This window comes from Amia ocellicauda, chromosome 10 (assembly GCF_036373705.1).
Source record: "Amia ocellicauda isolate fAmiCal2 chromosome 10, fAmiCal2.hap1, whole genome shotgun sequence".
Lineage (NCBI taxonomy): Eukaryota > Metazoa > Chordata > Actinopteri > Amiiformes > Amiidae > Amia > Amia ocellicauda.
The window spans coordinates 23446802-23459595 of NC_089859.1; the positions used below are offsets into that span (position 1 = coordinate 23446802).

A 12794-nucleotide genomic window follows, 5' to 3' on the forward strand; every position below is an offset into this window, starting at 1 on the left:
ACACTGGACAGCGGGACTTGCGGACAGCGGACACGATATGTGAATGTTGCATTGACATAATTGCTATAATAATGACTCTAATAAACGAACTGGAACAGGAGTCCTTTCAGTTGGAAAGGAATTGAGAATCCGTGACAGCTGCTTCCTCTAGCCCACATGTAGAGTTTTAAACTAGAGACTGGTCATGCAGATCTCAAAAGGTCTGTGAGGTGCTGGTGTAGAAACCAGAGTCCCAGTAGGGTCAAATAAGTTCCCAGCTCTCGGCTCACCATGCGCTGGAAGGGGTCCTGCATCTGGGCGGCTTGGTCTAGCAGCTCGCTGTACTCCAGCTCCTCACACAGACGCTGCAGCGTGTTCAGCGGCTCGTTGAGCTGCACGGGCATGGCCACCCTGGACAGGTCCTTCCCGATGTTGTTCTTCAGGATGCTCCACATGCCGCCCAGGCTCGTGTCACAGCGCGGAGCGGGCAGGCAGGTCCGTCGGGTGAAGGGCAGCGCGCCGTTGGGAATGAGGCCTGAAGAACAGACACAAAAATATCTGGAAATCAGAATTCTTCACTTGATCAAATGTTAAACACCAATATGCAGCATTAAGTCCCGATTATACTGTAATTTCATAAGGCTGTGCGTCTGACAGCAATACAAACAATCGCAGCATTAATACTCGGTTCATTTCGATCCGGTTCCAAAGCTTATTATTCCCTGACTCAGTCCCACTCTTGTTCCCTCCACTCCTCTATTACGGATCACACGGCTGAAGGGAATTAAAGTCTCTTACTTATGCTCTGCCGTTCACTTTCAGCGTAATTGCTTAAGGTGTCCACTGACAAGTTGTCACTTATGTCACTGACGTATGAGCCATCATCAGAGGGCTGGAAGAGGGAAGGGAAAGATTTATTATTAGTAATTATTAGTAATATCAGGCTGTCAATAAGCAGCTTGCATCCTTTACAAGACAGATAAAATATACCTTTCAGCGAGAACCCCCTTTGAACAATCTGTCAGACTGCAGAGGGTCTGTGGGGGCAGCAGGCACTGAAATGTGCTGTTAAAGCTGCTGGAACATACCCCCAGTTTACACATTATGTCCTTGGTTAATTTCTTAAGGTGCCAGTTTTGACAAGACAAATAATTCACTCCATTTTCACGTTGCTTTCGGGTCAGGGGCCCCTAAACTGGTTTGAACAGGCAAGCACACAATATGGCACGTTCAGAGGAACACTGAAGCACCACCAACACCCGATGAAGAGATAAGTCTGTCTGCATTCAAAATTGGTGGTTGAATGTACTTTACATACTTCTATGAAAGAAAGCAATGGTGGGTTTCCATCTTGCAGGAAGCAACAGATCTCTTCTGTCATTTTAATATCGCAGAGTGAGAAAGTTATAAATGGACTGGGCTGAAAGGAACCAACAAACTTCAGAATTAACCTGGGGGGTCTTTCATTTATCTTGCTTATTTTCCATCTCACAAATTTCCTCAGCTTCATTCACTACATTATCCTTTCTTAAATCAACATTGTTGTTGAACAGACTAAAGACACTAACTTATGAAATAATTGATAAATAATAATCATGCCGGCAGATTTGATGAAGCGTCCCTCACCTCATTTTCAGAGGAACTGGCTGACAGTAAAACTTCCTGCGCATCGAAGAACTCGGAGAGGGAGTCTGTGATGGACGTCCTGCTCTCATTGGAGGTCTGGTGGACCAATGACCTCCCACAGTCGGTGGAGTCCTGCTTGTGGGGGAAAACAAAGCCCTCATGTTGTACACACTGACAATAACATCTCGTTTCATGAACAAAACAGAATATGAAGATTAGGAGATGATGATGACACTTGCTGGCACACAACAGTGACATCATGTATTTGTAAAGTATGATTATAACACAGAAACAAGGGGGCCTGGTTTTGGTCTTAAGTCTTTCTTCCTACATACAGATATGAGTTACAAGCTATTCCTATTCTTTAAAATGCAGAGGACACCTGACTTTTAAAGTCATTATATCAACTAAAGTATATATGTTTTGGTCTTTTTGGCATTTTTCATATGGATGGTTTCCATGCAAACAGACTGTGATATTGCTTTTCATTAATTGTAAATGTTACAATGCAATTCACAGGAACAAAATATATACACTTTCATTCTAAGAACCAGCAAAATGTCCTTACTCTTTTTCAACACAGATCACTTTTGAGATGTCCTGGCACAGGGCTTCTGTTACATTTAGAACCAATTTCTCAATTCAACTAACTACTGTTTGATGTTTTGACCCTAACATTTACAGAGATTGCGGACTACTTGTTCTCTAAATAACTCGTAATTATATTTCTTAGCATGCTCCCTTATCCAGGATGACTTACAGTTGTAACAATATTTCACATTATTTTGACATGCAATTAATCATTTATACAGCTGGGTTTTAACTGGGGCAATCTAGGTAAAGTGCCTTGCTGAAGGGCACAGCAGCAGCATCCCCAACCTGGGACTGGACCCATGACCCTCCGCTCAGGAGCCCAGAGCCCTGCCCACTACTCCACGTGGCTGCCTGGGTGTTTCCAGGAGTTGCCTAGTTGCAATCCAACCCAATCCAATTAAAAACCACACCGTGCTGATCTTATTTTGGAGCTGAACTGATTTCCCAAAGATATACTTAAGTGTGAATAATACAGGAATGCAACATGATGTTTTTGAAAGCATAAATGTTGAAAACAGTGCAGACCATGAAGACTTGGAAACCACGGATGTGCCAAACAATGCAAATGATGAGGAAGCAAAAACATTTTGGTATTTCAGTGCTGTATTGCAGGGATTCATACTTTCCATTTCAGTGAACATGCAGGGCTACTGAAGTCTCAAGAATAGAAATCTGGGGAAATCACTTATCGAAGAAACCTATCAGTATCGTGCAGCTTTTTCAACAGCTATCGGTCTTATTTTATTCAATTTCTGCCAATGGTTGAATACAGCATCACAGTGTCTTTATACTCTCACTCGCCTGTCATTTAAACAAAGGCTTTATTTGATAACATCAGCAAAACCTGCCATTTCTTTACAATCCATGCAGGCCGGATTTGTTCACAGATAAAAGAAGCGCGTGCATCACTTGGGCTTGGGGGACTGTATCTCAGCTCTGCTCATCCTGCTATTTCACTCAGTCACTGTTCTCAAAAACCAGATGGATCAAAGCACTGCATCGTCAAGGCAGAGCAGGTAAGAAACACCGAGCATCAAGCCCATCAGCTCGTCTTCAGAGGCGAGAGAAAAGCAGGGAACTACGCCGTGGAGAGCGGATGTGGAAATTCAAAGCTGAACATGACAGAAGTGGGATGTTTGCTTTTTCAAAAGGCTCTGCTGGGAAGATCAATGATGAACCCACGTATCACACTACATTTAGAGAATAAAATACGTGAAGCTTAGAAACACTTCGGCTTGCTTTCAGACAAGGGGATCTTTTTTTGCTGGTATCTTTCAAGCACAAAAACGCTAAAATCTTAAATGAATTCATATCCAAGACCTCCAAAATAGAATAGGAAAAGCAACTGCATTAAAACAAAAGAAATAAACCTGGAATGAAAATTGGTGCAGATTGTACTAATTGTCATTCTAGCAATGATGGACGTATGAATTCATGAACAAAAAGTCCCGCATATCCTGTATTTTTCTCAATTAAACTGGTAGAGAAGGTTATTTAGGTGTATACTTATGTAACAGTTATTCTATTCACAAAGCTGTAGTGTGTAAAACATGAATAAGGACACAGTAAAAGAGAATTTGTAATTACAATAATAATACAGGCTTCATCCTGGGGAAAAACAGCCCAAACAGGACATGAAGCAGCCAGTGTTATTGTTCTACAGAAGCTTTAATTAGAAAGGGTCTCGGTCCTAAATAGACGGAAGTTTCCCATCCATGGCTAAAGTCCGTGTCCTGACGCTCCAGTGATTCGAGTGTGTGACTCAGGTGAGTGAGGGTCATGTGGAGGTGCCCGCTCACATCACTACAGCAAGCACATGATCTCTCACCTCAGTTTCACTGCTCACTTTACCAACTTTGCATTTAGTTTCTCTGCCAAAGTGATTTTGAACGTTTGAAGGTTACTGCTCAAAAAGAAATACAGATTAAAAACTAGTCAAATTAAATAAAATCATGCAATAAAATAAACTGAAACAAAAACAAACTAACGCAGTGGTACAACCAGCTGGATGTTTAGGGGAAGCTTTAATAGCCTTTTAATAGTCTTACTACAGACGACAGCTTTTGCAGGATGTTTACAGTGAATGCACTCTTGCTGTAGTCTGGAGATGATCTTAGTAGAGGGATCACTGTTTCTCTCAGTGTTTCACACAGAATTAATCATCCCACAGAGGAACATGATGTTGAAATTTGCTCTTATAGCCGTCGGAGTGACTCGAGTCTGCAAGCGCTGACTCTCTGCCTTACCCCCGATGACACACCATGAAGGCAACGGGCAGTAAACAGACAATCTGAATATGACAAGAGTTAACAGTGCTACACTTTATCCCCCCCCACACCAACCTGCAGTGCTGCAGAGCTGGCATTAACACTGACAGTAGGCTCTGCTATCGAGGACTCTGCGTGAATCTTGCTCAGCCTCTGCCTCATCTCTGTGTTTTGAGCTACTGCCTGAAAAAAGTAATAATGGTTCAGGAAAATGTTATTCAGCAGCACTGTCACACTGACTGCTCGAGGATGGCTGGATTTCTCCCTCTACCCTGTGGGAAACTTCTTGGGAAACTGCTGAATGAACCACAACAAGCCTGGTACATCAAAAGGTTTATACATTGCTCTATTGCCAACCACTCTGTGTAATTGTGATGCATATGCACACACAGGTCACGTTTTAAATCCCAAACCTTCTTTGAAAATCCACTGGGGAAAGTGGACAAGATCCCAGTCGTGATCCCCACTGCGGTTTAAGGACCGTGAACACAAAGCAAAGCTCCGGCACTTCTGGAAAGTGTATCTAAGAAAAACGATCTGACTACAATACTCTCTGCACAGCCATTACATTAATGGCTTTATGGATCTTCGGTCTGGGCAGAAATCATCAGCGATTGGATTTCGTCCACATTCCCCTGTTGCTTTGAGTGCCAGGATATGAGAATTCAAATATTGAAACAATCATAATGATGGTAGACAGGCTGTTCGTTTTGCCGATACTCATTATCAAATCGATCTTGGGAAAGCATTTACTAAAATGCCAATATCTTCATAAACCCCCCCCCCCACCCAGCTTTGCTTTAAAATGAAAGATTCTGCTTTAGTGTGTAAAGCACTAACTGATCATTGATAAAGCGGTGGAACAAGGTCTTTTTAACCCTGACGAGAAACACTTGATGGGATAAATATGCATATAATTAAGGATTAAAAAAAATCACCTTGTAAAATGTTGCATATGATGTAGATGGGCTAGGTCAGGGATGGCGAACCTTTTTTGCCTGGAGTGACCAAAGTCTGGTTTGTATACTTTGCCAAGTGCCAAAGGGTGCCAATAATAAATTTGGGATATAAAAGTTTATACAGGGGCTAAATGGCATTTTTTTTTAACCAATATAAAATCGTATTTTGTTGTTGTAATTAAGTTATTAAGCAAACATGCTAACAAAACAAACCACAATACAGAAAAATCTAAAAACTATGGACAGAGAGGACAATCTCACCCACCCGTATGGGCTCAAATTAGCACCGTAAGTAGCGAATTAAAAAATAAAAAAAATATTGTAAACAAACAAAAAAAAGGAGAGAAAAAATTGATGTTGAGCTCAAAAATAAAACAAATCGAAAGCAAAATGTATAGAATTGTAAACAAACAAAAATTATATCGAAAGTATATAATGTTAAATCGAGAGCTAACCTCTGCCACCCTGCCTGCAGGCCCTGTCTGCGCAGCTGCGAGCCTCGCTTTCGCCGCCGGTTTCTTAGCTTTCGATAAAAAAAAATTCGTTACGAGTTTTGGCTGTATCGTCACTCAAAGCTGCGGGACCAATGGAGACCCAGGATCCGCGCCTCCCTGTAAATCCCGCCCTCACGCCAAAACGGCGCCAAAACTCGTAAACGAAAAAAATAAACGAAAGCAAAGAAACTGGCGCGAAAGCGAGGCTCGCAGCTGCGCAGACGGCATGCAGGCCAGCGAGGCAGTTTTTGCTCTGGATTTAACGTTATCTGCTTTCAAGTTGTTGTTTTTTTGCTTTCAATATATATTTTTTTGTTTACAATTCTATACATTTTGCTTTCGATTGTTTTATTATTGATCTCAACATCAATTTTTTCTCAACTTTTTTTTTTTGTTTACAATATTTTTTATTTTGAATTCGTTATTTATGGCGCTAATTTGAGCCCAAACACCCGCCACCTGCATCCACCCTCATCCCTCTGTAGTGCAGCTCCAGTCTGCTAATGGGAGTCTGCTGCACAGTATGAAGCTGAATGAAGCGAGGCACATATTCTTCCCAAAAAAGATTATAAAATATGCAGGTTACATTTTTAACAGATTATTGTCAATTTACAAATATAAAAAGCAATAGTAATAGCACTTCACTAGCTCGATCATTTTGGGAATATGTCCCTTTTTATTTCAGACAATGAGAATCTTTAATCCTCATTCAAATTATCTCAATCTTAACTGTATATAGTGGAACACCATGCCAAAGCATGTCACAACATTAAATAATAAAAAATAAGTGCATCATACAATTAACATCATTTAAATGTTGCTGTATTGCTACAGTGCAGTAAAATGCATGAATCACATTTCATCACGCATTAAGTTTGAGGATTATAATGCTAAAGTACATTTAAAAACCCCATTAAAATTACAATCCACCCCCAAAACAAAGTCCCTTAGCTTCTCCCATTGCCCTGCCGTTACATACAAGTAGAAGTTTGTTCATTTGGCTGCATTAGTAACCCTTCATATTGTTGTTTTGTTTGCACTTGTACTCAGTCATTACCAATGCAAATTTTTTCAACGTATATTTACTTCATATCTAATGCTTTTACATTTTGTAAAATAACAAAAACTGGTACATTAATATACATTGTGTATGCGGTGCACAAATGTACAAATCAAAGTCAAAAACAAAAAAAACAAAAAACGCAGAGTCGCTCGCTTGGCGTGCCCACCTGCACGGCTCTGCGTGCCACGGTTTCGCCATCCCTGGGCAGGTCATTTGTATTCACAGGCTTTCTGTCACATATACAATACTGTATGAAAGGGTGCATGTACATTAGTCTTACAATGGAAAGTAGTAATAATGGAACTGCAAGCCTTATACTTTAAATGTATTTGTTTTTACACTGTAAAAGCTAAAACCCACAGTACAGATTATGCACCAGAATACATACAGTAATGCACACACTGCACAGGTTCCACATCTGAAATTCTGTTTAAATCAACAAGAACAGCTCCTACTGTAAAAAAAAACACCCGTTAGCCTTAATAACAATAATAAATGACAATAAATGATTTGGAATAGTATCCCTTGATGTTTAACTAGATTGTAATGAATGGCACAGTCTAATGAATCAATGGATAAATAACAATAATACAATACTACTACAACTAATATATAATACCTCTGTGTACTTGGTGGTCATTTAAATAAGGAATCTCTGGATGGTTCATTAAAGCGATTTAGGTAGTTGAATATGTGAGAATATTTGCCTCTCCAAGGTATTTAAGGTGCAATAAGACCTATAGCTGGAGAGTGGCAGTCTGACTGAGAATCCTTTAACTATTTGCTTATCAATAAGGAGCTCTTCTAAATTACATAGTTAGACAGCACGTCAGAGATCACATATATGATTTCCGAACATATGGCAAACCCAAACGGAAGCTGCATTCTTCTCAATGCTCTAGTAACCCAATGACATTGAAGAGAAAGCATCGCCTAGGACAGCAATGAGAAGTTAATACAGCTGCAAAGGGATTACAATTGTCTTTTAGTCTTGAGTGATGCACACTAATCAATATCACGTTGGTGTGAAAATCAGTAGGATCACCTCAGAAAACATCAATACGAAAATATTTTCCAATGGAACGAGCACTCAATACAACTGGCATAGCATCTGTGATGGGTGAGTTGTGAGTTTTACTCGTGACAAACACTAATCTCTGGAGTTAGTCAGCAGATTGGAAACTGGAAAGACTCGAACAACTCCCAGGTAAGTGGAAAGACAAGAAAAGTTCCCTGCATGACCAGCTCTTGAAATTAACTTCAAATGTCAAAACCCCGTCACTGGGACATATGTGCATCGAGCTGTGAAGAGTAATTGTGCTCAGGGATGTAGTCTGATTGTGTGTTGTGGATTTCAGTAACACATTCAGTTTCCCATTGTGCAGTGTCCTTGATACTTAAAGTACTAAAGGTACTGCAGTGCGCAAAGCGTTTTACTACACTGCTCATCTGTGAAACATGCAGAGCTGTCAGAAACGAGAAACTGTGGCAGCAGTGGAGAACCAGGGACACAATCCAACCAAAGGACCTTTTCAATTAGAGACGGGCTGTGACCCAGTTTGTACTACTGCAGCAAAACGTACCTGGGAAATTGTTTCAAAGTATTATTTTAACTTTGTCTTCTTGGGTATGTTTTTAAAGTCAAGTTTTTACTTTGCCAGCTAAAAGCTCTACATTACAGATAAAAGTTAATTATTTATCAGTGGTTCTTTGTTGGTAAATCATACTAAAGCAATATACATTTACAATTTCTAATTGGTGTGTATTTATACTCTGCTTAAGGATCATTTAAAAATATTTTGAAGCAGAAATAAAATCAAAACAAGTAGTTGTAAAGGAAAACTATTAATGGTAATATGAAATAGAAAATTAACATATTAACAATAACAAATTATCAATAAACTAACAGGATGACAGCAGATTGAAGTCATCAGCTTTGAAGTACTAATTCAGATAAAATCTTGTTTTCCGATGTCTCTTTGAAGAGGAACCAGACCTTGTGTGGTCTTCAGACGATGGTCAGTTCACCTACACGTCACTGGTCACTCATGCAGGGAAAGGCTTGGAAAATGACTGCAGGCAGTAACTAACAGGACCCAAAATGTCTTCACTGTCTTCGCTACGTCAAGGCCTGGGAAACTTGGCAGTGTTGGGGGAATCTCAATTTGAAAGAGCAGTTCTTTACATTATGAATGAAGCCGCAGCTCGTAGGCTCATAGAGGATGTGTGGCACTGAGAGAAAATTTCTGTTTCCCGTTGACTCACACTGACAGTGCTAGGTTCAGCGTTATGAATTTCACTGTGACAAGGTTGCTACAGTGAATAAAATACAATTATCCCCAAGGGTTTCAGTGGAAACCTTTTAGAGCAGGAAACAACTTCAAGCTCTCAGAAATCATTGCTACATGGCTGCTACTTGACTCCACCGCCCCCACTTTAACATTAATCCCGGGGGCGGCTGCCAACTCTTAAAAATGAGCTCCTCAGAAATATCTGGGGGATAGGAAATGGCAGATGCTAGGCAGTCTAGATATCGAACGCTTAAGTTATACTTCACAATTACTTCTGAAAGCCTCTGTTCAAGATCCGGACTAATCCTAGACAATAGAAAATCTCACAACACAATTCGCCACGGTTGTCTTTCGATCGTGGCAGAGACTTATTGCACCCACTTGCGATCGCATCTTAAAATATTCATAAGCAAGACTTCTGCGCACAATACAGAAGCGTCCGTGTCCTGAAGGCTTAAACTTATGGAAAGGACCAACTAAACCTAGAATGTAAAAAAGTATTTTTATGAATAACACACTCATTATTGCAGACCACATGGAAAAACTCATATAAGCATATATTATATATGTATCATATTCTAAATACAATACAAATATATTAAAAACTATAATATGTTTAAATGTATATATGAGTTTTCCAATGGGAATATCTATTTTTTCCCTCAATACATATCTTGAGGTACTATAAAAATGCATACAGATTGACGTGGTTGTCCCCCTATAGCTTGATCAGTCTGGGATTAATCTTTACCAAACAAGCTAGGACTGCCTCGCTGGGCTCTTTACTGCAGTAAAACACAGACAGCCCAGTGTAGAGTTCCCATCCCCGAGGCACTGACACCAGCACAACCTCCTACCGGCTTCAACCAGCAACCAACACTGAGCCTTCCACATCACAGTGCCTCGACAATTGATGTCTGCGAGAAGGATCGGTACGCAGGGAAATCACAATGTAACACACTGGGCACTGTGGACATGACGAGAGAGCACGCTAGCTGAGGAGCAAACAAGGCACATCCTTCAAGGGAAATTAAGTGTCTGACAGACTGCGAAAGATTAATAATGACTTAGTTTCTCTGAAAAGGAAAACATCCCAGTGGTGCCAGGATTCTTGTGTGGGCACAAACTGTGCATCATCGAAAGACAGTTCAAACTCTGTATTCCCCAAACACACAATTTGTTCTATTAACACTCTGTGTGGTGTAGAAATCTACATTACTGGAGAAGACATGCTCAGATGTACTTATTAACCTGGGTATGCCTGCTCTTGCCATTTTCAAAAGGGTGAGGGTCGACTTACCGATGCAAGAGCAGTCTTTAATCCATGCAGCTGCTCAGGTGGTGGTTGAGCAGCTTCATGGTCCAACATCTGCTTGAACTTCTCCCTTTCTGCAGCTAATGTGGTGAAGGCCGTTTGCAAAGATGAAAGCACTGCAGAGGGGAATAAAAAGCATAGGAATAAGTTTCCACAGGACCATATCAGAGTACAAGTACAAAACTGGATAGAATACAAGACAGACATTGTAGTTCAGCTTCTCTTTATATCTGTAGACATTACAAACATCAGCAAATTGTATATTGTAATGGATCTTGCCAATTCTTTTGTCGCCTCAGAGTGCCAACAGATTTGTTAACATTTCTGTCACATATCATGGAGATTAAGATCAAATACAAGCACAGAAATAACTCAATCGGGTTAACGAACAGCAGATTTTCTTTCTCAGACCACCGAGTGGCTGTGCATCTCCCAGTGCGAGGAAACATCACTTTTTTTAATTGATATATATATATACATTTTTAAAAGATAACTCCATGGGGGATAAGAAGCTTACTGAAAATTACATAATTGATATAAAGCAGCTACAAAAGAAGTCCAGTTCCGACAGTATATTTGAGAGAATTGGGGTTAACGAGTCCTCATCTGAACTGAAGCTTAGTAGGTAGGAAACAGTACAATTGCGTCTCGACAGGAGGTCAATTATGGAGCAACAGGGCCCTTAAAGCCCACATCAAACACTAACAGCAGCACAGAGCGAGTGCAAGACAGGTTTACAGACATTGTAATGCTAAAATTCTCCAAAAATGTGTACCATTGGAGAGTAAAAGCAGTAGTTTTGGTAACTGGAAACGACATTTACCATTTTAATATTAGCTACAGCCATAGACAAGTGTTTAACCAACAGAGGGGGGGAAAAAACAAACGTAATAATTTGCTTTGAGAAGCACAGAAACACAAAATATTGATGAGCCTTACCCAAGTTAGAATAGCAATATTGCTGACTAATGAACTGTATGGAAGACCTGTTTGTACAAAGCACTTTTCCATGAATATTGTTGACTGTACACTATGCAACAGCTGTGTCACCGTCTCTGTTATAAGGAGTTACACAGTTGAATAGAGTCCAACATTAACATCTTCAATAATGCACTCTATTAGTCTCTGGTGTTTTGCCCACAATACATTTTCATCATAAAAACATACTGCTTGGCACTTCCAAGGGGAAATGCAGGATATCTTTAGAAAACATGTCTTTAATTTATACAGAGGGAAATAATACAATATCCTCAAGAGAAATTACACTTTTACTGATATAAAGCAGCTCTTATTTGACATGCAAATAAGCCAAGCAAAATATGGATTAACGTGGTGCAGTCATGTGAATAAATATTCCTTAATATTTGATGCCATATAATTCTTGTGAATTCTCAGTTAAGAAAAAAAAAAAAAAATTAAGGAAAACAAATTGTATTTATTCAGTAGAAATTACGCTAATCAACAAGATTTTTCCTCTGTCGAAGGCCTTCCTACATACTAATACATTTCTATTGCTTACCTCTGCTTCTTGACATGGATAAGCATTTTCTTCAAATGAAAGTATTTTTTTTTACCATCAAATATAATTGCATGGCAGTTATTGTAATGCATGATCTCACTGAGTGGCATCATAAGACAGTTATCTGTACAAGAACACAAATATGTTAAACTATGGTTTCAGTGAGGAAAATAAACAAACATTCTATACCCCACCACTGGTACTTATTTATGCTACATTATAGTATTGTGACAACAGATACTGACAACATAGTGTGTAAGGTAAAGCTACCCAGTGACTAATGCAAAACCTGTTGATAGCTGTAGATTTAGCTAGAGAACGTTTTGCCTTGATATGTACTTCAAGTTAATCACAGAGGTGCTCTATGGGATTGTTAGAACTCTGAGCAAGGCTGTGAAATGTGCTCAATGTGCTCTCCTTAAATCACTGTGTTACACTCCCAGCTAATCGAATGAGCTCTGGCTTTGGTCGTTGTAGTGCTCTACACCAGTGGTTCTCAATGTTTTTTAGGGAAGGCACACCCAGAATTATCCTGAGGCACACCACATTTTATAATCTTAAAACTGCAGTTTAATCACAGATTGTATTGCTTTTATATTGCTAATTGTACATAGGTAATCATTGCACCATGCATTCCCAACAGGCAAATACAAAAAATGCAAAAAAACTTATCAGTCCAATTGTAAT

At 39.7% G+C, this 12794-nt stretch overlaps 1 protein-coding gene across 5 annotated transcripts in view; it reads right to left on the reverse strand.

Moving 5' to 3' along the window:
• osbpl3b (oxysterol binding protein-like 3b) overlaps positions 1-12794 on the reverse strand; it is a 56767-nt gene that overhangs the window by 10746 nt on the left and 33227 nt on the right. For 4 of the 5 annotated variants that reach the window (XM_066715614.1, XM_066715616.1, XM_066715613.1 and 1 more), the window contains 4 exons: positions 10574-10704; positions 1606-1740; positions 778-871; positions 270-514 (listed from right to left, as the gene is read on the reverse strand). In XM_066715614.1, coding sequence (XP_066571711.1) covers positions 270-514; positions 778-871; positions 1606-1740; positions 10574-10704 — 605 coding nt within the window. The remainder of the gene's footprint in view (positions 1-269; positions 515-777; positions 872-1605; positions 1741-10573; positions 10705-12794) is intronic. The other variant, XM_066715615.1, reaches the window with a different exon arrangement.